At 46.7% G+C, this 25,147-nt stretch overlaps 2 protein-coding genes across 5 annotated transcripts in view; one reads left to right on the top strand and one right to left on the bottom strand.

Moving 5' to 3' along the window:
* The window catches only part of NCF4 (neutrophil cytosolic factor 4), a 554,470-nt gene that overhangs the window by 134,041 nt on the left and 395,282 nt on the right, over positions 1 to 25,147 (top strand). The gene's annotated exons all lie outside the window — the stretch shown is intronic.
* Positions 1 to 25,147, bottom strand: part of PVALB (parvalbumin) — a 408,212-nt gene that overhangs the window by 353,334 nt on the left and 29,731 nt on the right. For all 4 annotated transcript variants that reach the window (XM_063940672.1, XM_063940673.1, XM_063940674.1 and 1 more), the window contains exon 4: positions 16,940 to 17,049. In XM_063940672.1, the coding sequence (XP_063796742.1) occupies positions 16,940 to 17,049 (110 nt within the window). The remainder of the gene's footprint in view (positions 1 to 16,939; positions 17,050 to 25,147) is intronic.

Raw genomic sequence — 25,147 nt, 5'->3', positions numbered from 1 at the left:
AACACCGGGAGAAGAGCCCGCCGAAATAGGGGGCGGGGCCTATCTCCTCAGCACACAGCGCCATTTTCCTGCACAGCTCCGCTGCGAGGAAGGCTCCCAGGACTCTCCCCTGCACTGCACTACAGAAACAGGGTAAAACAGAGAGGGGGGGCACTTTTTTGGCGATATTGATATATTAAGCTGCTATAAAGGAAACAACACTTCTGTAGGGTTGTTCCTATATATTTATAGCGCTTGGGTGTGTGCTGGCAAACTCTCCCTCTGTCTCCCCAAAGGGCTAGTGGGGTCCTGTCTTCGATAAGAGCATTCCCTGTGTGTCTGCTGTGTGTCGGTACGTGTGTGTCGACATGTATGAGGACGATGTTGGTGTGGAGGCGGAGCAATTGCCGGTAATGGTGATGTCACCCCCTAGGGAGTCGACACCGGAATGGATGGCTTTGTTTATGGAATTACGTGATAATGTCAGCACGTTACAAAAATCAGTTGACGACATGAGACGGCCGGCAAACCAGTTAGTACCTGTCCAGGCGTCTCAGACACCGTCAGGGGCTGTAAAACGCCCTTTACCTCAGTCGGTCGACACAGACCCAGACACGGACACCGAATCTAGTGTCGACGGTGAAGAAACAAACGTATTTTCCAGTAGGGCCACACGTTATATGATCACGGCAATGAAGGAGGCTTTGCATATCTCTGATACTGCAAGTACCACAAAAAGGGGTATTATGTGGGGTCTGAAAAAACTACCTGTAGTTTTTCCTGAATCAGAGGAATTGAATGAAGTGTGTGATGAAGCGTGGGTTAACCCCGATAGAAAACTGCTAATTTCAAAGAAGTTATTGGCATTATATCCTTTCCCGCCAGAGGTTAGGGCGCGCTGGGAAACACCCCCTAGGGTGGATAAGGCACTCACACGCTTATCAAAACAAGTGGCGTTACCGTCTCCTGAAACGGCCGCCCTCAAGGATCCAGCTGATAGGAGGCTGGAAACTACCCTGAAAAGTATATACACTCATACTGGTGTTATACTGCGACCAGCCATCGCCTCAGCATGGATGTGCAGTGCTGGGGTGGTTTGGTCGGATTCCCTGACTGAAAATATTGATACCCTGGATAGGGACAGTATTTTATTGACTATAGAGCAATTAAAGGATGCTTTTCTTTATATGCGAGATGCTCAGAGGGATATTTGCACTCTGGCATCGAGAGTAAGTGCGATGTCCATATCTGCCAGAAGAAGTTTATGGACGCGACAGTGGTCAGGTGATGCGGATTCCAAACGGCATATGGAAGTATTGCCGTATAAAGGGGAGGAATTATTTGGGGTCGGTCTATCGGATTTGGTGGCCACGGCAACAGCCGGGAAATCCACCTTTTTACCTCAGGTCCCCTCCCAACAGAAAAAGACACCGTCTTTTCAGCCGCAGTCCTTTCGTTCCTATAAGAACAAGCGGGCAAAAGGACAGTCATATCTGCCCCGAGGCAAAGGAAAGGGTAAGAGAGTGCACCAAGCAGCTCCCTCCCAGGAGCAGAAGCCCTCCCCGGCTTCTGCAAAGCCCTCAGCATGACGTTGGGGCTTTACAAGCGGACTCAGGGGCGGTGGGGGGTCGACTCAAGAATTTCAGCGCACAGTGGGCTCACTCACAGGTGGACCCCTGGATCCTGCAGGTAGTATCTCAGGGTTACAGGTTGGAGTTCGAGAAGTCTCCCCCTCGCCGGTTCCTAAAGTCTGCTCTGCCAACGTCTCCCTGAGACAGGGCGACGGTATTGGAAGCCATTCACAAGCTGTATTCTCAGCAGGAGATAGTCAAGGTACCCCTCCTACAACAGGGAAAGGGGTATTATTCCACACTATTTGTGGTACCGAAGCCGGACGGCTCGGTAAGACCTATTCTAAATCTGAAATCTTTGAACCTGTACATACAAAAATTCAAGTTCAAGATGGAGTCACTCAGAGCAGTGATAGCGAATCTGGAAGAAGGGGACTTTATGGTGTCCCTGGACATCAAGGATGCTTACCTGCATGTCCCAATTTGCCCTTCACATCAAGGGTACCTCAGGTTCGTGGTGCAAAACTGTCATTATCAGTTTCAGACGCTGCCGTTTGGATTGTCCACGGCACCTCGGGTCTTTACCAAGGTAATGGCCGAAATGATGTTTCTTCTGCGAAGAAAAGGCGTATTAATTATCCCTTACTTGGACGATCTCCTGATAAGGGCAAGGTCCAGAGAACAGCTGGAGGACGTAGTAGCACTAACCCAAGTAGTGCTGCAACAGCACGGGTGGATTCTGAATTTTCCAAAATCTCAATTGACCCCGACGACACGTCTGCTGTTCCTGGAAATGATTCTGGACACGGTTCAGAAAAAGGTGTTTCTTCCGGAGGAGAAAGCCAGGGAGTTATCCGAACTTGTCAGGAACCTCCTAAAACCAGGAAAAGTGTCTGTGCATCAATGCACAAGAGTCCTGGGAAAAATGGTGGCTTCTTACGAAGCGATTCCATTCGGCAGATTCCACGCACGAACTTTTCAGTGGGATCTGCTGGACAAATGGTCCGGATCGCATCTGCAGATGCATCAGCGGATAACTTTGTCTCCACGGACAAGGGTGTCTCTTCTGTGGTGGTTGCAGAGTGCTCATCTGTTAGAGGGCCGCAGATTCGGCATACAGGACTGGGTCCTGGTGACCACGGATGCCAGTCTGAGAGGCTGGGGAGCGGTCACACAGGGAAGAAACTTCCAGGGAGTGTGGTCAAGCCTGGAGATGTCTCTTCACATAAATATACTGGAGCTAAGAGCGATTTACAATGCTCTAAGCCTGGCAAAACCCCTGCTTCAGGGTCAGCCGGTGTTGATCCAGTCGGACAACATCACGGCAGTCGCCCACGTAAACAGACAGGGCGGCACAAGAAGCAGGAGGGCAATGGCAGAAGCTGCAAGGATTCTTCGCTGGGCGGAAGATCATGTGATAGCACTGTCAGCAGTGTTCATTCCGGGAGTGGGCAACTGGGAAGCGGACTTCCTCAGCAGACACGATCTACACCCGGGAGAGTGGGGACTTCATCCAGAAGTCTTCCACATGATTGTGAACCGTTGGGAAAAACCAAAGGTGGATATGATGGCGTCCCGCCTCAACAAAAAACTGGACAGGTATTGCGCCAGGTCAAGAGACCCTCAGGCAATAGCTGTGGACGCTATGGTAACACCGTGGGTGTTCCAGTCAGTGTATGTGTTTCCTCCTCTGCCTCTCATACCAAAAGTACTGAGAATTATACGGCAAAGGGGAGTAAGAACGATACTCGTGGCTCCGGATTGGCCAAGAAGAACTTGGTACCCGGAACTTCAGGAGATGCTCACGGAAGATCCGTGGCCTCTACCTCTAAGACGGGACCTGCTTCAGCAGGGACCGTGTCTATTCCAAGACTTACCGCGGCTGCGTTTGACGGCATGGCGGTTGAACGCCGAATTCTAAGGGAAAAAGGCATTCCGGAAGAGGTCATCCCTACCCTGGTAAAAGCCAGGAAGGAGGTGACTGCACAACATTATCACCGCATTTGGAGAAAATATGTTGCGTGGTGTGAGGCCAGGAAGGCCCCGACGGAGGAATTTCAACTGGGTCGATTCCTACATTTCCTGCAAACAGGATTGTCTATGGGCCTCAAATTAGGGTCCATTAAGGTTCAAATTTCGGCCCTGTCGATTTTCTTCCAGAAAGAATTGGCTTCAGTTCCTGAAGTCCAGACTTTTGTAAAAGGAGTACTACATATACAGCCCCCGGTTGTGCCCCCAGTGGCTCCGTGGGACCTTAATGTAGTTTTGGATTTTCTCAAATCCCATTGGTTTGAGCCACTCAAATCGGTGGATTTGAAATATCTTACATGGAAAGTAACCATGCTACTGGCCCTGGCTTCAGCCAGGAGAGTGTCAGAATTGGCGGCTTTATCGTATAAAAGCCCATATCTGATTTTCCATTCGGACAGGGCAGAACTGCGGACGCGTCCTCAGTTTCTGCCTAAGGTGGTTTCAGCGTTTCACCTGAACCAGCCTATTGTGGTGCCTGCGGCTACTAGCGATTTGGAGGATTCCAAGTTGCTGGACGTTGTCAGGGCATTGAAAATATATATTTCAAGGACGGCTGGAGTCAGAAAATCTGACTCGCTGTTTATACTGTATGCACCCAACAAGCTGGGTGCTCCTGCTTCTAAGCAGACGATTGCTCGTTGGATTTGTAGCACAATTCAACTTGCACATTCTGTGGCAGGCCTGCCACAGCCTAAATCTATCAAGGCCCATTCCACAAGGAAGGTGGGCTCATCTTGGGCGGCTGCCCGAGGGGTCTCGGCATTACAACTCTGCCGAGCAGCTACGTGGTCGGGGGAGAACACGTTTGTAAAACTCTACAAATTTGATACCCTGGCTAAAGAGGACCTGGAGTTCTCTCATTCGGTGCTGCAGAGTCATCCGCACTCTCCCGCCCGTTTGGGAGCTTTGGTATAATCCCCATGGTCCTGACGGAGTCCCAGCATCCACTAGGACGTCAGAGAAAATAAGATTTTACTTACCGATAAATCTATTTCTCGTAGTCCGTAGTGGATGCTGGGCGCCCATCCCAAGTGCGGATTGTCTGCAATACTTGTACATAGTTATTGTTACAAAAAAATCGGGTTGTTATTGTTGTGAGCCGTCTGTTCAGAGGCTCCTACGTTTGTCATACTGTTAACTGGGTTCAGATCACAGGTTGTACGGTGTGATTGGTGTGGCTGGTATGAGTCTTACCCGGGATTCAAAATCCTTCCTTATTGTGTACGCTCGTCCGGGCACAGTATCCTAACTGAGGCTTGGAGGAGGGTCATAGGGGGAGGAGCCAGTGCACACCACCTAGACCTAAAGCTTTTATTTTTGTGCCCTGTCTCCTGCGGAGCCGCTAATCCCCATGGTCCTGACGGAGTCCCAGCATCCACTACGGACTACGAGAAATAGATTTATCGGTAAGTAAAATCTTATTTTTTCCTGTTTCCAATTTTGGGTTCAAGCTGAGATGTTAACCTCATGTACAAGAAGAAAAACTTATAAAGTAACCCTGCAGACAAATATATCACCTCAAATAGGTGAGCGCAGTTCACTATATCTGTGCTGGTGTGTCAAGATTAGGATGCAACCTGGTAAACTGCAAGAACGCAATGATCCATCTGTTAAATACCATTTTCTATGTGGCATAAAACACATTCCAGTACATATTCTGCTCCACATTTTGTTATTGTGCCTGTTTTATGCTCTAGGCATAGAGTAATACTATATTTGCCCTGGTCCTTCCAGTTCCCTACAACATGCTTATCTCATACATGAATCCCAATGAATATGTCCATGTTAAAGCCATATTCCATACCAATCATCAAAATGTAACTATAGATATATAAAAGAGTCACTAAAGTAAAATACCTATACTGTAGGGCTACATTTCCTACAGTAATGAGCCTGTGAACCTTTGCGACAAGTTATCTGATGCTTATGCATTTGTTATACAGTATGCAATGATAGTGGGCTTTGGAATGAGTAGGCAGTTTATTAGTGTTCCAAAGTTCTAGAGCAACGGTGGCCAACCAATGGCTCTTGAGCCGCATGCAGCTCTTTCTTTATTCAAATGTGGTTCCCAACACTCAGGGGTGTATTTACTAAGCCTTGGATGGAGATAAAGTGGATGGAGATAAAGTACCAGCCAATCAGCTCTTGGCTCTCATTTTTCAAACCCAGCCTGTGACATAGCATTTAGGAGCCGATTGGCTGGGTCTTTATCTCCATCCAAGGCTTAGTAAATAGACCCCTTAGTCACGTGACCACAACAGATCCAGAAATCGCTGCACTCCAGCCAGACACACAGCAGCACTACAGGGATTGAGAACTGAGGGAGCCAAATACTAGAGGTGAGACACCAACCAAGCAAACAGTGGACACATAAGGGGCTGCTGCAATAGCACGAGTTGGAAAGGGGGGGGGGGGGGGCTGTAGTGACACAGGAGGGTTCTAGCAGGAGACACACAATGGGGTAGTTGACTGGAGTGACACAGGAGGGTGCTGGCAGGAGTCGCACATGGGGAAGCTGGCTGGAGTGACACATGGGGGTGCTGACGTACCTAAGAAGATTTTTTTGGCTCTGACTGGTTGGCCACCGCTGTGCTAGAGCAAAAGGTTTAAGCCACTAATGATTACCATTCTAGCTAAATACTATATAATGCTGCAATAATCTTGGTATGCCTTCTGATGTGACTCCATAGCTGGATTAATTGCATTTGTAATGACTGCTGATCGATTAAGGCGTATGATGCACATTACATACATTTCAGAGGATGATAGAAATTAGAATGTAGAAGACAAACCCAATCACTAAAGTATCATCTACTGAATAATGTTCTCTTGTTATCAGCTACAGTATAAATGCTTTCTAGTTTAATCCAATTCACTTCAGAGCAATTGATCTTTTATATAAATAGCTGCACAATTTTGCCTTGTCTATGTTTTACTCATCAGTGTTTTATAGGTTTCACTTTCAAATCTTGATTTGTATTCCGCATGTTGATTTTTTGCTTTCTAAAGGGTCTAATTTACCAATCACAAAGCCTGTGAGCCTCTACCGTATGCACCTTGATTTACCGGTACACAATAAGGTACATACAGGTAGCTGGTGAGGGCACACTGACAAACATACAGAGAGGGGGGCACAACAAGTTACATACAGATGGCAGGTCAGGGGCACTCTTTAGAGCAGGCATGTCCAACCTGCGGCCCTCCAGCTGTTGAGAAACTACACATCCCAGCATGCCCTGGCACAGCTTTAGCATTCTCTGACAGCAAAACTGTGTCAGGGCATGCTGGGATATGTAGTTTCACAACAGCTGGAGGGCCGCAGGTTGGATATGCCTGCTTTAGAGCATGAAGACAGGGGGGCACAATAAGGTACACAGATGGCAGGTGAGTGGCACTGCTGAGCATGAAGATAGGGGCACAATAAGTTACATACAGGTGGCAGACCAGGGGCACTCTTTAGAGCATGAAGACAGAGGGGGGGGGGGCATAATAAGGTACACACAGATGGCAGGTCAGGGCCACTCTTTAGAGCATGAAGACAGGGGGGGTGCAATGAGGTACACACAGATGGCAGGCGAGTGGCACTGGTGAGCATGAAGATGGGGGAACAAGAATGTACACACAGGGGGCACATTAGGGACACACTGATGAACATACATAAGGGGCGCCCATTTTCCCAATGACTTTCCTACTGCACATGCATGAAACACCGGAAAACAATTCCACAGTGCCATTTCCCAGTGACCTGTGTAACACTGCTGCTGCCGAGTGCCGACACGGGACTCCGGAGGGGTAAGTATTAAAAAAATTGCACCCATTATGGATACACCACTGTAAAGCACATTTCTGAGTTTCTCAGTCACAACTCAGACTCTGTGTGGCCACTATCCACATATGTACGCACTGCACAGTGGGACATGTACGCATACGCAGAAGAAAAAAATCACTAATACTGTGTCCAACATTGGAGGGGCATGGGACTCAGAATCTGGTCCAATGTGTCTGTAGTGATTGGGGCAAATTATTTTGGTGCACATCATAGAAGAAATGTTCAAATAGATGTTCAATAGTAAAATCCAACAATTCTTTGTTACATCAATCATACGGATTATTGTAATAATGAGAAAGAATGGACATAATAGTGTGATGTAAGCAGGCTAATCAACCAGACTGAAGCAGATGGAGATGGGACTCGGGGGAATTACCCAGCCAAGTCCTTGGAATATATTGTAACCACGGTAGTCAGTCATACTGAAAGAATGCACCACTCCTCCAATGTATTTTGACAAATCTTTTTCAAGGAGAGTGGTGCCAGATAAACTGACGCTGGTGTAAATACTAGTGATGAGCGGGTTCGGATCCTCGGAATCCGACCCGCCCGAACTTCATCTTTTTTTTACACGGGTCCGAGCGACTCGGATCCTACCGCCTTGCTCGGTTAACCCGAGCGCGCCCGAACGTCATCATCCCGCTGTCGGATTCTCGCGAGACTCGGATTCTATATAAGGAGCCGCACGTCGCCGCCATTTTCACATGTGCATTGAGATTGATAGGGAGAGGACGTGGCTGGCGTCCTCTCTGAGTCCGTTGTATTATATTAGTACTTAGTTAGTTATAATTGTGGGGAGGATTGGGGACGGGGAGCAGCTGTTAGGGAGTACAGTGCAGGGTTTTGAGTTTAATCCGTTGTTTCTCTGCCTGAAAAAAAACGCTCCACCATATCTGTGCTCACTCAGTGTGCTGCACTGCTGCATGATATATCTGTGCTGAGTGCACTGCTCACACTGCCTAATTGTGGGGACTGGGGAGCAGTTATAGCATGAGTACAGTGCACAGTTTTGCTGACAGTGACCACCAGTCCAGTATACGTTTGTCTGCCTGAAAAACACTGTGGTGTTTTTTTTTTTCTTTCTTCATGCTAGTTTGTTTAGCAGTCTGCTGACACTGCAGTGTCCACCAGGTCCGTTATACAGTATATTATATATATAATTAAGCACTAAGCAGCAGTACGGTAGGCCACGGCTGTACCTACCTCTGTGTCGACTCGTCACTCGTCGTCCATAAATATAAGTAATACTATCCATCCATCTACATTGTATACCTGTGGTGTTTTTTTTTTCTTTCTTCATACTAGTTTAGCAGTCTGCTGCTGACACTGTCCACCAGGTCCGTTATACAGTATATTATATTTATATATAAGCACTAAGCAGCAGTATGGTAGGCCACGGCTGTACCTACCTCTGTGTTGTCACTCGTCCATAAGTATAAGTAATACTATACTATCCATCCATCTACATTGTATACCTGTGGTGTTTTTTTTTTTTCTTTCTTCATACTAGTTTAGCAGTCTGCTGACACTGTCCACCAGGTCCGTTATACACACAGTATATTATATTTATATATAAGCACTAAGCAGCAGTACGGTAGGCCACGGCTGTACCTACCTCTGTGTCGTCAGTGCACTCGTCGTCCATAAGTATAAGTAATACTATACTATCCATCCATCTACATTGTATACCTGTGGTGTTTTTTTTTTTCTTTCTTCATACTACTTTAGCAGTCTGCTGACACTGTCCACCAGGTCCGTTATACAGTATATTATATTTATATATAAGCACTAAGCAGCAGTACGATAGGCCACGGCTGTACCTACCTCTGTGTCGTCACTCGTCGTCCATAAGTATAAGTAATACTATACTATCCATCCATCTACATTGTATACCTGTGGTGTTTTTTTTTTCTTTCTTCATACTAGTTTAGCAGTCTGCTGCTGACACTGTCCACCAGGTCCGTTATACAGTATATTATATTTATATATAAGCACTATGCAGCAGTACGGTAGGCCACGGCTGTACCTACCTCTGTGTCATCACTCGTCGTCCATAAGTATAAGTAATACTATACTATCCATCCATCTACATTGTATACCTGTGGTGTTTCTTTTTTCTTTCTTCATACTAGTTTAGCAGTCTGCTGCTGACACTGTCCACCAGGTCCGTTATACAGTATATTATATTTATATATAAGCACTAAGCAGCAGTACGGTAGGCCACGGCTGTACCTACCTCTGTGTCGTCACTCGTCATCCATAAGTATAAGTAATACTATACTATCCATCCATCTACATTGTATACCTGTGGTGGCTTTTAGTTGTGCGCAAAATATGGAGAACAAAAATGTGGAGGTTAAAAAAATAGGGAAAGATCAAGATCCACTTCCACCTCGTGCTGAAGCTGCTGCCACTTGTCATGGCCGAGACGATGAAATGCCATCAACGTCGTCTGCCAAGGCCGATGGCCAATGTCATAGTACAGAGCATGTAAAATCCAAAACACAAAAGATCAGTAAAAAAAATGACCCAGAAATCAAAATTAAAAGCGAGGAGAAGCGTAAACTTGCCAATATGCCATTTACGACACGGAGTGGCAAGGAACGGCTGAGGCCCTGGCCTATGTTCATGGCTAGTGGTTCAGCTTCACATGAGGATGGAAGCACTCATCCTCTCGCTAGAAAAAAGAAAAGACTTGCGGCAAAAGCACAGCAAAGAACTGTGCGTTTTTCGAAATCCCAAATCCCAAAGGAGAGTCCAATTGTGTCGGTTGCGATGCCTGACCTTCCCAACACTGGACGGGAAGAGCTTGTGCCTTCCACCATTTGCACGCCCCCTGCAAGTGTTGAAAGGAGAACCCGCAGTCCAGTTCCTGATAGTGAAATTGAAGATGTCAGTGTTGAAGTACACCAGGATGAGGATATGGGTGTTGCTGGCGCTGGGGAGGAAATTGACAAGGAGGATTCTGATGGTGAGGTGGTTTGTTTAAGTCAGGCACCCGGGGAGACACCTGTTGTACGTGGGAGGAATATGGCCATTGACATGCCTGGTGAAAATACCAAAAAAATCAGCTCTTCAGTGTGGAAGTATTTCAACAGAAATGCGGACAACAGGTGTCAAGCTGTAATAAGTAGGGGTAAGGACGTTAACCACCTAGGAACATCCTCCCTTATACGTCACCTGCAGCGCATTCATAATAAGTCAGTGACAAGTTCAAAAACTTTGGGCGACAGCGGAAGCAGTCCACTGACCAGTAAATCCCTTCCTCTTGTGACCAAGCTCGCGCAAACCACACCACCAACTCCCTCAGTGTCAATTTCCTCCTTACCCAGGAAAGCCAATAGTCCTGCAGGCCATGTCACTGGCAAGTCTGACGAGTCCTCTCCTGCCTGGGATTCCTCCGATGCATCCTTGAGTGTAACGCCTACTGCTGCTGGCGCTGCTGTTGTTGCTGCTGGGAGTCGATCGTCATCCCAGAGGGGAAGTCGGAAGACCACTTGTACTACTTCCAGTAAGCAATTGACTATCCAACAGTCCTTTGCGAGGAAGATGAAATATCACAGCAGTCATCCTGTTGCAAAGATAACTGAGGCCTTGACAACTATGTTGGTGTTAGACGTGCGTCCGGTATCTGCCGTTAGTTCACAGGGAACTAGACAATTTCTTGAGGTAGTGTGCCCCCGTTACCAAATACCATCTAGGTTCCACTTCTCTAGGCAGGCGATACCGAGAATGTACACGGACGTCAGAAAAAGACTCACCAGTGTCCTAAAAAATGCAGTTGTACCCAATGTCCACTTAACCACGGACATGTGGACAAGTGGAGCAGGGCAGACTCAGGACTACATGACTGTGACAGCCCACTGGGTAGATGTATTGCCTCCCGCTGCAAGAACAGCAGCGGCGGCACCAGTAGCAGCATCTCGCAAACGCCAACTCGTTCCTAGGCAGGCTACGCTTTGTATCACCGCTTTCCAGAATAGGCACACAGCTGAAAACCTCTTACGGCAACTGAGGAAGATCATTGCAGAATGGCTTACCCCAATTGGACTCTCCTTGGGATTTGTGACATCGGACAATGCCAGCAATATTGTGAGTGCATTACATCTGGGCAAATTCCAGCACGTCCCATGTTTTGCACATACCTTGAATTTGGTGGTGCAGAATTATTTAAAAAACGACAGGGGCGTGCAAGAGATGCTGTCGGTGGCCAGAAGAATTGCGGGCCACTTTCGGCGTACAGGCACCGCGTACAGAAGACTGGAGCACCACCAAAAACACCTGAACCTGCCCTGCCATCATCTGAAGCAAGAGGTGGTAACGAGGTGGAATTCAACCCTCTATATGCTTCAGAGGATGGAGGAGCAGCAAAAGGCCATTCAAGCCTATACATCTGGCCATGATATAGGCAAAGGAGGTGGAATGCACCTGTCTCAAGCGCAGTGGAGAATGATTTCAACGTTGTGCAAGGTTCTGCAACCTTTTGAACTTGCCACACGTGAAGTCAGTTCAGACACTGCCAGCCTGAGTCAGGTCATTCCCCTCATCAGGCTTTTGCAGAAGAAGCTGGAGGCATTGAAGGAGGAGCTAAAACAGAGCGATTCCGCTAGGCATGTGGGACTTGTGGATGGAGCCCTTCATTCGCTTAACCAGGATTCACGTGTGGTCAATCTGTTGAAATCAGAGCACTACATTTTGGCCACCGTGCTCGATCCTAGATTTAAAACCTACCTTGGATCTCTCTTTACGGCAGACACAAGTCTGCAGAGGTTCAAAGAACTGCTGGTGACAAAATTGTCAAGTCAAGCGGAACGCGACCCGTCAACATCTCCTCCTTCACATTCTCCCGCAACTGGGGGTGCGAGGAAAAGGCTACGAATTCCGAGCCCACCCGCTGGCGGTGATGCAGGGCAGTCTGGAGCGACTGCTGATGCTGACATCTGGTCCGGACTGAAGGACCTGCCAACGATTACTGACAAGTCGTCTACTGTCACTGCATATGATTCTCTCACCATTGAAAGAATGGTGGAGGATTATATGAGTGACCGCATCCAAGTAGGCACGTCAGACAGTCCGTACGTATACTGGCAGGAAAAAGAGGCAATTTGGAGGCCCTTGCACAAACTGGCTTTATTCTACCTAAGTTGCCCTCCCTCCAGTGTGTACTCCGAAAGAGTGTTTAGTGCCGCCGCTCACCTTGTCAGCAATCGGCGTACGAGGTTACTTCCAGAAAATGTGGAGAAGATGATGTTCATTAAAATTAATTATAATCAATTCCTCCATGGAGACATTCACCAGCAGCAATTGCCTCCAGAAAGTACACGAGGACCTGAGATGGTGGATTCCAGTGGGGACGAATTAATAATCTGTGAGGAGGGGGATGTACACAGTGAAAGGGGTGATGAATCGGACGATGATGATGAGGTGGACATCTTGCCTCCGTAGAGCCAGTTTGTGCAAGGAGAGATTGATTGCTTCTTTTTTGGTGGGGGCCCAAACCAACCAGTCATTTCAGTCACAGTCGTGTGGCAGACCCTGTCGCTGAAATGATGGGTTCGTTAAAGTGTGCATGTCCTGTTTTTACAACATAAGGGTGGGTGGGAGGGCCCAAGGACAATTCCATCTTGCACCTCTTTTTTCTTTCATTTTTCTTTGCGTCATGTGCTGTTTGTGGAGTATTTTTTTGAAGGGCCATCCTGCGTGACACTGCAGTGCCACTCCTAGATGGGCCAGGTGTTTGTGTCGGCCACTAGGGTCGCTTAGCTTAGTCACACAGCTACCTCATTGCGCCTCTTTTTTTCTTTGCGTCATGTGCTGTTTGGGGAGTATTTTTTTGAAGGGCCATCCTGCGTGACACTGCAGTGCCACTCCTAGATGGGCCAGGTGTTTGTGTCGGCCACTAGGGTCGCTTAGCTTAGCCATCCAGCGACCTCGGTGCAAATTTTAGGACTAAAAATATTATTGTGAGGTGTGAGGTGTTCAGAATAGACTGAAAATTAGTGGAAATTATGGTTATTGAGGTTAATAATACTATGGGATCAAAATGACCCCCAAATTCTATGATTTAAGCTGTTTTTTAGGGTCTTTTGAAAAAAACACCCGAATCCAAAACACACCCGAATCCGACAAAAAAAATTCGGTGAGGTTTTGCCAAAACGCGTCCGAACCCAAAACACGGCCACGGAACCGAACCCAAAACCAAAACACAAAACCCGAAAAATTTCAGGTGCACATCACTAGTAAATACTGTAAGTAACGTTCCGATTTACATCTCTCCTCTGTCCCTTTACAATGTGTAATAAATAGAAAGTACATGAATAAAATAAAAACCATAAATTGTAAAAATTATAACATAATAACTGTTTTAAACCAACTCCGATATGTGAAGGCAAAAAAACTAAATGTGCCTTGTCATAACGTTTGTCACATGACATGAAACGTCATCCCGCCTGTTTGGTAAAATGTTTATCAAAAAGACATTCACACATGACATCACACATCTCACACATCATGTGATTCAACAAAAACAAAATAAATAAATCCTTAATTATGTGATACTCAGGATGATATTACACATTTTGTCAAGTAATTATTGCTCCTGGCCTTCACTTGATATTTATCAGTTTGTCTAAAACAGTTATTATGCATAGATTTTTACAATTTACGGCTTCTATTTCATGTAAGTACTCTGCCGCTATGCTGTTTTATTTGTTAGATGTTTAATCTTGTAACAGAGTGGAGGAGAGATGTAAATCGGAGCGGTTACTTCCAGTATGTAAGCCATACACTCTCCTTGTAAAAGATGTTTTCATCGACACACATTGGAAGTGGTGTGGTCTCGGGTGTGCATTATAGGGTCGACAGTAACTAGGTCGACAGTCATTAGGTTGACCACTATTGGTCGACAGTGACTAGGTTGACATGGTCATTATGTCGACATGGAATAGGTTGATATGGGAAAAGGTCGACATGAGGTTTTTTTGTCGTTTTCTTCGTAAAGTGAATGGGAACCCCAATTAGTGCACCGTATCCCCGCGCTTCGGTTAAGATGCCTCTCACCGCTACCGCTGTGCCCGGCACAGGTTACTATTCCCAATCCTAGACCATGTAAATCGTAAAGTATGAAAAAGTTTAAAAAAACAAAAAAACTTGAAAATCTCGTGTCGACCTTTTCATGTGTCGAATTTGGCCATGGCGACCTGGTGACCATGTCGACCTAATGCACGTCGACCAATAGTGGTCGACCTAATGAGTGTCGACCTAAGTGCTGTCACCAAAAGACCGGATCCGGTGGTCTCTCAGTCTGACTTCTGTGGCTATATTCCGAATACACGGCCAGGGTTGGACTGGCCCATAGAGGTGCAGAGGAAACCCCCAGTAGACCCCACTGCCTGAGGGCCCTTCCCCCTCCTCTAGGGATCAGGTTTTAGACTGTGCACTTGAATTATATATTATACGTTACATGGGTGTAGTACGGCTGACCGGCGGTCTCCTGACCGCCGGTCAGCTTACCGACGCCGGGATCCCGGCGGGGAGGGGCGAGTGCAGCAAGCCCCTTGCGGGCTCGCTGCGCTGCGGGCTCGGTGGCGACCTGCGGTCGCCACGGGTTCTATTCCCACTCTATGGGTGTTGTGGACACCCACGAGTGGAAATAGTCCCTGTTGGTCGGCATGCCGACCATCGGGACAGTGACCCGTCAGGCTGGTGGAGGAGGTCATGTGACTGTCGGTCAGCTGACCGGCGGTCACATGAATACCACCCCGTTACATTATACTGCACAGGACTATGGTGTACTCACTAGTACAGTGCATTGTTGTTATTATCTACTACACTATCATGCATGCACTAGCAGTATTTACTATATAAAGGGGCCCAGATCATACAATCTCTAATAGTTAGCCAAGCCTCTGTGGTGGATGGCCACACCCTAAGCATGGTCCTTATCACTTAATTTCCCCAGTGGGCCCTTCATGGTCCAGCCTGATACTGCACATGGCTAAATGATTACTCCGCATTCCATCTCTTTCTGCTTTAGGGGGACATGTACTAAGCAGTGATAAAAGTGGAGAAGTGAGCCAGTAGAAAAGTTGCCCATAGCAACCAATCAGCTGCTCTGTATATGTTTATAGTATGCAAATTATACATGTTACGGCAATGCTGATTGGTTGCCATGGGCAACTTCTCCACTGGCTCACTTCTCCACTTTTATCACTGCTTAGCACATGTCCCCCTAAGTCTGGTTATTATGTGTGCCTGGTGACACCTGAGTCTGATAGGAAGTTAATTAATACTACTACCATGGATATTCTTCTTTGTACAGATGCTAAATAAAAAGTGTGTATTAAAGTGCTCTTCCTTTGCATGCTTATTGGAATGAGAGAAACCAAGTGGAGGATCCAACTTCCAACTTCAAAGCATTAATTTGTGTTTATCAAAGAACCTGCTAAGAGGGTTCCTTCTTCTTGTCACACATGGATGAGTGCTTTTTTGGGGATAAATTATGCCTTTTATTCCACAGTGCAAAGTTTTCTATTAAACTCACTGATTCCATCTGATGTCACCAGGGGTGGATGTTGTGAAGGTCTCAAACTATTATGTCCATGTTTTTTCCATTATTACAGGTACCCAGATGTAAGAATTGTTTTATTTTATGAATGAGCATCCCTTTGAACATATTCTATGTGGGTCACTATTGAGCACCAACTTCCCTGAACACTATTCTTTGGTGTTGTTAATTTTCTGAAGTTCAGTGATTGCTTTTGGCTAAGGCTGGTCGCGCATTGATCTGTCATAGCTTTTTTTGTATTTTGGGGCATCTATCTATTAGATTCTTGCAAAACATTTACATGGAAATGGAACAAGTAGCGCATCACACAGTGCAGCACGACACAAGTAAAAGTGACATTGGATTGGTTAACACTAGAATCTATTGTATATTACCATTAGGTAGGCCAATCCCAGGATCGGCTGGATCCCGGGAATTAGGCCAAAAATGGCCGGGATTCAGTCCCGGGATTTGATGCTCCAGATTTACCTGCCGCATTGTATTTTTAATGCCGGGCAGCGTCTGAGCCTCCTGAGGAAGCTCAACGGCTCCCTCCTCCTGGCTCTCCCTGCCCTTAGTAGTGCATACTACGCAGTGTGACATGATGTCAGAGGTCACACTGCGCCGTCTGATGCCAGCCATCTGTACCGCCTAGGCCGCACCTCATCGCTCACACCGCACCTTGCTGCCCGCACCTACAGCCCGTGATCCCTCCCACCCACAATGGCAAGTCTGATGCAAGTCGACTCCTGGACCGCACCTCGCCACCCTCGAGCCCGGCTCCCACTCACAATGGTGAGTATTTGTGTGGGCATGATTCCACCCAATCCCAAGTATCCCGGGAATCTTGGGATTTACTTTTTTTCAATGGCCTCCCTAGTTACCATACCCACTGGGTTTTGGACTTTTGTTACATTTCCTTAAGCATCATACAGACTGGCCCTGATGTCAGTGTAATTAGTGTTTAATTCACACAATACATACCATCAATCCCAATTTTGCCATCTCCATCTTTGTCACCAGCGGCTAGGAGGGCCTTGGTTTCCTTTTCAGAAAGACATCTTCCTTCAGGGGTGAATCCTTTCAGTATAAGACTGCAGAATGGGAGACGTAATTAGTATATTAGATTAATTTAATCTATTTTAAGAAACCATGACCTGGAAAAAGACTTTCTATAAAGGCAAATGAAATATAATGTATGTTTACGTTTAACCAATATGTCAAGAAATGAAACAACCTGCAACATTCAAAAATATTGTGCGCTGGATAACTTTCAAAGGTCAGCACACTAGAGATGTGGAAAATTGAGGCAGAAATTGGCACAAATGCAAATTTGGGTAATTTGGGCTGTCATGCAGATGTGTGAAGTTCCATTGATGCAATTGATACAATCTTCAAGTCCCATATTGTTTTGCCATTCTAGACTCTATAGGTTTGGGATGACAATGATCATTTAATTCTGTGCGGTTGGAGGAGGACTGGGTATGTATAATGCAAAATTTACACTATCATGGAGAAAATATTTTGGATATTTCCGGGCGTTTGCATATTTCATCAGCGGAATTTGGCATAAAGTCTCTTGCCCCAATCACAGCACTCAAAATTAACTGACTGTCGTTGTCCTAACTCCATCTATAGACTCGCCATTCGTCAAAATGCAAATTAGGAAACAAAATTGAAACTTGAAGATGGAGCTATGGGTTTGGTTCAGAGTTGTATGCAAACTAGAGATGAGCGCCTGAAATTTTTCGGGTTTTGTGTTTTGGTTTTGGGTTCGGTTCCGCGGCCGTGTTTTGGGTTCGAACGCGTTTTGGCAAAACCTCACCGAATTTTTTTTGTCGGATTCGGGTGTGTTTTGGATTCGGGTGTTTTTTTCAAAAAACACTAAAAAACAGCTTAAATCATAGAATTTGGGGGTCATTTTGATCCCAAAGTATTATTAACCTCAAAAACCATAATTTACACTCATTTTCAGTCTATTCTGAATACCTCACACCTCACAATATTATTTTTAGTCCTAAAATTTGCACCGAGGTCGCTGTGTGAGTAAGATAAGCGACCCTAGTGGCCGACACAAACACCGGGCCCATCTAGGAGTGGCACTGCAGTGTCACGCAGGATGTCCCTTCCAAAAAACCCTCCCCAAACAGCACATGACGCAAAGAAAAAAAGAGGCGCAATGAGGTAGCTGTGTGAGTAAGATTAGCGACCCTAGTGGCCGACACAAACACCGGGCCCATCTAGGAGTGGCACTGCAGTGTCACGCAGGATGTCCCTTCCAAAAAACCCTCCCCAAACAGCACATGACGCAAAGAAAAAAAGAGGCGCAATGAGGTAGCTGTGTGAGTAAGATTAGCGACCCTAGTGGCCGACACAAACACCGGGCCCATCTAGGAGTGGCACTGCAGTGTCACGCAGGATGTCCCTTCCAAAAAAACCCTCCCCAATCAGCACATGATGCAAAGAAAAAGAAACGAAAAAAGAGGTGCAAGATGGAATTGTCCTTGGGCCCTCCCACCCACCCTTATGTTGTATAAACAAAACAGGACATGCACACTTTAACCAACCCATCATTTCAGTGACAGGGTCTGCCACACGACTGTGACTGATATGACGGGTTGGTTTGGACCCCCCCCAAAAAAGAAGCAATTAATCTCTCCTTGCACAAACTGGCTCTACAGAGGCAAGATGTCCACCTCATCTTCACCCTCCGATATATCACCGTGTACATCCCCCTCCTCACAGATTATCAATTCGTCCCCACTGGAATCCACCATCTCAGCTCCCTGTGTACTTTGTGGAGGCAATTGCTGCTGGTCAATGTCTCCGCGGAGGAATTGATTATAATTCATTTTAATGAACATCATCTTCTCCACATTTTCTGGATGTAACCTCGTACGCCGATTGCTGACAAGGTGAGCGGCGGCACTAAACACTCTTTCGGAGTACACACTTGTGGGAGGGCAACTTAGGTAGAATAAAGCCAGTTTGTGCAAGGGCCTCCAAATTGCCTCTTTTTCCTGCCAGTATAAGTACGGACTGTGTGACGTGCCTACTTGGATGCGGTCACTCATATAATCCTCCACCATTCTATCAATGTTGAGAGAATCATATGCAGTGACAGTAGACGACATGTCCGTAATCGTTGTCAGGTCCTTCAGTCCGGACCAGATGTCAGCATCAGCAGTCGCTCCAGACTGCCCTGCATCACCGCCAGCGGGTGGGCTCGGAATTCTGAGCCTTTTCCTCGCACCCCCAGTTGCGGGAGAATGTGAAGGAGGAGATGTTGACAGGTCGCGTTCCGCTTGACTTGACAATTTTGTCACCAGCAGGTCTTTCAACCCCAGCAGACCTGTGTCTGCCGGAAAGAGAGATCCAAGGTAGGCTTTAAATCTAGGATCGAGCACGGTGGCCAAAATGTAGTGCTCTGATTTCAACAGATTGACCACCCGTGAATCCTTGTTAAGCGAATTAAGGGCTGCATCCACAAGTCCCACATGCCTAGCGGAATCGCTCCCTTTTAGCTCCTTCTTCAATGCCTCCAGCTTCTTCTGCAAAAGCCTGATGAGGGGAATGACCTGACTCAGGCTGGCAGTGTCTGAACTGACTTCACGTGTGGCAAGTTCAAAGGGCATCAGAACCTTGCACAACGTTGAAATCATTCTCCACTGCACTTGAGACAGGTGCATTCCACCTACTATATCGTGCTCAATTGTATAGGCTTGAATGGCCTTTTGCTGCTCCTCCAACCTCTGAAGCATATAGAGGGTTGAATTCCACCTCGTTACCACTTCTTGCTTCAGATGATGGCAGGGCAGGTTCAGTAGTTTTTGGTGGTGCTCCAGTCTTCTGTACGTGGTGCCTGTACGCCGAAAGTGTCCCGCAATTTTTCTGGCCACCGACAGCATCTCTTGCACGCCCCTGTCGTTTTTTAAAAAATTCTGCACCACCAAATTCAAGGTATGTGCAAAACATGGGACGTGCTGGAATTTGCCCATATTTAATGCACACACAATATTGCTGGCGTTGTCCGATGCCACAAATCCACAGGAGAGTCCAATTGGGGTAAGCCATTCCGCGATGATCTTCCTCAGTTGCCGTAAGAGGTTTTCAGCTGTGTGCGTATTCTGGAAAGCGGTGATACAAAGCGTAGCCTGCCTAGGAAAGAGTTGGCGTTTGCGAGATGCTGCTACTGGTGCCGCCGCTGCTGTTCTTGCGGCGGGAGTCCATACATCTACCCAGTGGGCTGTCACAGTCATATAGTCCTGACCCTGCCCTGCTCCACTTGTCCACATGTCCGTGGTTAAGTGGACATTGGGTACAACTGCATTTTTTAGGACACTGGTGAGTCTTTTTCTGACGTCCGTGTACATTCTCGGTATCGCCTGCCTAGAGAAGTGGAACCTAGATGGTATTTGGTAACGGGGGCACACTGCCTCAATAAATTGTCTAGTTCCCTGTGAACTAACGGCGGATACCGGACGCACGTCTAACACCAACATAGTTGTCAAGGACTCAGTTATCCGCTTTGCAGTAGGATGACTGCTGTGATATTTCATCTTCCTCGCAAAGGACTGTTGAACAGTCAATTGCTTACTGGAAGTAGTACAAGTGGGCTTACGACTTCCCCTCTGGGATGACCATCGACTCCCAGCGGCAACAACAGCAGCGCCAGCAGCAGTAGGCGTTACACGCAAGGATGCATCGGAGGAATTCCAGGCAGGAGAGGACTCGTCAGACTTGCCAGTGACATGGCCTGCAGGACTATTGGCATTCCTGGGGAAGGAGGAAATTGACACTGAGGGAGTTGGTGGGGTGGTTTGCGTGAGCTTGGTTACAAGAGGAAGGGATTTACTGGTCAGTGGACTGCTTCCGCTGTCACCCAAAGTTTTTGAACTTGTCACTGACTTATTATGAATGCGCTGCAGGTGACGTATAAGGGAGGATGTTCCGAGGTGGTTAACGTCCTTACCCCTACTTATTACAGCTTGACAAAGGGAACACACGGCTTGACACCTGTTGTCCGCATTTCTGGTGAAATACCTCCACACCGAAGAGCTGATTTTTTTGGTATTTTCACCTGGCATGTCAACGGCCATATTCCTCCCACGGACAACAGGTGTCTCCCCGGGTGCCTGACTTAAACAAACCACCTCACCATCAGAATCCTCCTGGTCAATTTCCTCCCCAGCGCCAGCAACACCCATATCCTCCTCATCCTGGTGTACTTCAACACTGACATCTTCAATCTGACTATCAGGAACTGGACTGCGGGTGCTCCTTCCAGCACTTGCAGGGGGCGTGCAAATGGTGGAAGGCGCATGCTCTTCACGTCCAGTGTTGGGAAGGTCAGGCATCGCAACCGACACAATTGGACTCTCCTTGTGGATTTGGGATTTCAAAGAACGCACAGTTCTTTGCGGTGCTTTTGCCAGCTTGAGTCTTTTCAGTTTTCTAGCGAGAGGCTGAGTGCTTCCATCCTCATGTGAAGCTGAACCACTAGCCATGAACATAGGCCAGGGCCTCAGCCGTTCCTTGCCACTCCGTGTGGTAAATGGCATATTGGCAAGTTTACGCTTCTCCTCCGACAATTTTATTTTAGGTTTTGGAGTCCTTTTTTTACTGATATTTGGTGTTTTGGTTTTGACATGCTCTGTACTATGCCATTGGGCATCGGCCTTGGCAGACGACGTTGCTGGCATTTCATCGTCTCGGCCATGACTAGTGGCAGCAGCTTCAGCACGAGGTGGAAGTGGATCTTGATCTTTCCCTAATTTTGGAACCTCAACATTTTTGTTCTCCATATTTTAATAGGCACAACTAAAAGGCACCTCAGGTAAACAATGGAGATGGATGGATTGGATACTAGTATACAATTATGGACGGGCTGCCGAGTGCCGACACAGAGGTAGCCACAGCCGTGAACTACCGCACTGTACTGTGTCTGCTGCTAATATATAGACTGGTTGATAAAGAGATAGTATACTCGTAACTAGTATGTATGTATAAAGAAAGAAAAAAAAACCACGGTTAGGTGGTATATACAATTATGGACGGGCTGCCGAGTGCCGACACAGAGGTAGCCACAGCCGTGAACTACCGCACTGTACTGTGTCTGCTGCTAATATATAGACTGGTTGATAAAGAGATAGTATACTCGTAACTAGTATGTATGTATAAAGAAAGAAAAAAAAACCACGGTTAGGTGGTATATACAATTATGGACGGGCTGCCGAGTGCCGACACAGAGGTAGCCACAGCCGTGAACTACCGCACTGTACTGTGTCTGCTGCTAATATATAGACTGGTTGATAAAGAGATAGTATACTCGTAACTAGTATGTATGTATAAAGAAAGAAAAAAAAACCACGGTTAGGTGGTATATACAATTATGGACGGGCTGCCGAGTGCCGACACAGAGGTAGCCACAGCCGTGAACTACCGCACTGTACTGTGTCTGCTGCTAATATATAGACTGGTTGGTAAAGAGATAGTATACTCGTAACTAGTATGTATGTATAAAGAAAGAAAGAAAAACCACGGTTAGGTGGTATATACAATTATGGACGGGCTGCCGAGTGCCGACACAGAGGTAGCCACAGCCGTGAACTACCGCACTGTACTGTGTCTGCTGCTAATATATAGACTGGTTGATAAAGAGATAGTATACTCGTAACTAGTATGTATGTATAAAGAAAGAAAAAAAAACCACGGTTAGGTGGTATATACAATTATGGACGGGCTGCCGAGTGCCGACACAGAGGTAGCCACAGCCGTGAACTACCGCACTGTACTGTGTCTGCTGCTAATATATAGACTGGTTGATAAAGAGATAGTATACTCGTAACTAGTATGTATGTATAAAGAAAGAAAAAAAAACCACGGTTAGGTGGTATATACAATTATGGACGGGCTGCCGAGTGCCGACACAGAGGTAGCCACAGCCGTGAACTACCGCACTGTGTCTGCTGCTAATATAGACTGGTTGATAAAGAGATAGTATACTCGTAACTAGTATGTATGTATAAAGAAAGAAAAAAAAACCACGGTTAGGTGGTATATACAATTATGGACGGGCTGCCGAGTGCCGACACAGAGGTAGCCACAGCCGTGAACTACCGCACTGTACTGTGTCTGCTGCTAATATATAGACTGGTTGATAAAGAGATAGTATACTCGTAACTAGTATGTATGTATAAAGAAAGAAAAAAAAACCACGGTTAGGTGGTATATACAATTATGGACGGGCTGCCGAGTGCCGACACAGAGGTAGCCACAGCCGTGAACTACCGCACTGTACTGTGTCTGCTGCTAATATATAGACTGGTTGATAAAGAGATAGTATACTCGTAACTAGTATGTATGTATAAAGAAAGAAAAAAAAACCACGGTTAGGTGGTATATACAATTATGGACGGGCTGCCGAGTGCCGACACAGAGGTAGCCACAGCCGTGAACTACCGCACTGTACTGTGTCTGCTGCTAATATAGACTGGTTGATAAAGAGATAGTATACTACTAATATTATATACTGGTGGTCAGGTCACTGGTCACTAGTCACACTGGCAGTGGCACTCCTGCAGCAAAAGTGTGCACTGTTTAATTTTAATATAATATTATGTACTCCTGGCTCCTGCTATAACCTATAACTGGCACTGCAGTAGTGCTCCCCAGTCTCCCCCACAATTATAAGCTGTGTGAGCTGAGCAGTCAGACAGATATATAATATATATAGATGATGCAGCACACTGGCCTGAGCCTGAGCAGTGCACACAGATATGGTATGTGACTGACTGAGTCACTGTGTGTATCGCTTTTTTCAGGCAGAGAACGGATATATTAAATAAACTGCACTGTGTGTCTGGTGGTCACTCACTATATAATATATTATGTACTCCTGGCTCCTGCTATAACCTATAACTGGCACTGCAGTAGTGCTCCCCAGTCTCCCCCACAATTATAAGCTGTGTGAGCTGAGCAGTCAGACAGATATATATAATATTATATATAGATAATAGATGATGCAGCACACTGGCCTGAGCCTGAGCAGTGCACACAGATATGGTATGTGACTGAGTCCAGGCCCGGCGACAGGGGGGGTCAAAGGGGACATCTGTCCCGGGCCCCAACATTGTGAGGGGCCCCAAAGTACACCTGCAGCAGTGCAGCAGCTGCAGCATGGATTTAAGGTTGCAATTGTAAGTATAAGTATTGATATTGCGGCGTCGCGCCGCCCGCCCGCTGTGTGAAGCTCCCAGACCCCCAGGTCAGCTGTCCGGAACTCCCGAAGTCCCCGTGTGCTGAGACGTCGCGCACAGCTATGCACGACACCGCTGCGTCTTCCACTTCTCTCCTCCCCGTCCGCCCTGTGTCTCTGCTGTGAGGAGCAGCCAAGCAGGAGCGGGACTGCGGTGCGGCTATAGAGACCGCAAGGCCGGTGCGGCTCGCAGACAGACTGAGGAATAAAACAGCCTCGGCAGGCTGTCAGCTTGTGGAGACTCGGAGCCTTGTCTGGATGGCGTGCGGCTATATATACTGGTAAGTGTGCGCTCTTGGCTCTCCAGGATATTGGGGCTTTGGAACTAGGCTTCTGAAAGGAGCTGATAAATGATTTCTTGACTCACTGGATAGAACAATATTAATAGAATTGTATGTTAAATATGCTTATCCAGGGTGTTTATGTTATGTGAGATTTATTTTATTGATTAATGCCATTGTTGTTTTTACAATGTTTTGTATATTAAACATATACTTCTTTTAATATTGTTCTATCCAGTCAATAAATAATTTATCGGCTCCACCACCTCTTTGTTTTTATATATTGTTTATTGTGGGTCTGACTACCCCCTTTTTTATGATGGCAGCTTACAGCAAACATACCATTTCAAGTGCCTGGATTGTATTTATTTACCATTTTAGCTTCTGAAAGGACTGTTGCCTGCGGAATGTAGTTGGGATCCAAGCAGTCAGAATGGTAACGCCGGCATCCCAACTGCCGGAATCCCGAACGTAAGTATGCCAAGGAGGTTTAGGGTAAGGCTGCGGGGGGAGGGTTAGGCCGTGGGGGGAGGATTAGGTTTGCAGGTAGGGATGTCTGGGTCTGAGATAAAGGGGGGGTTGGGGAGGGGGTGGGGGGCCCGCAGAGATCTCAGTGTACCGGGCCCCAAGATTTCTGTTGCCGGCCCTGACTGA

Source organism: Pseudophryne corroboree, chromosome 9, assembly GCF_028390025.1.
Source record: "Pseudophryne corroboree isolate aPseCor3 chromosome 9, aPseCor3.hap2, whole genome shotgun sequence".
Lineage (NCBI taxonomy): Eukaryota > Metazoa > Chordata > Amphibia > Anura > Myobatrachidae > Pseudophryne > Pseudophryne corroboree.
The sequence above is the reverse complement of the archived record's forward strand: the minus strand, read 5'-3'. Positions and strand labels throughout refer to the sequence as shown.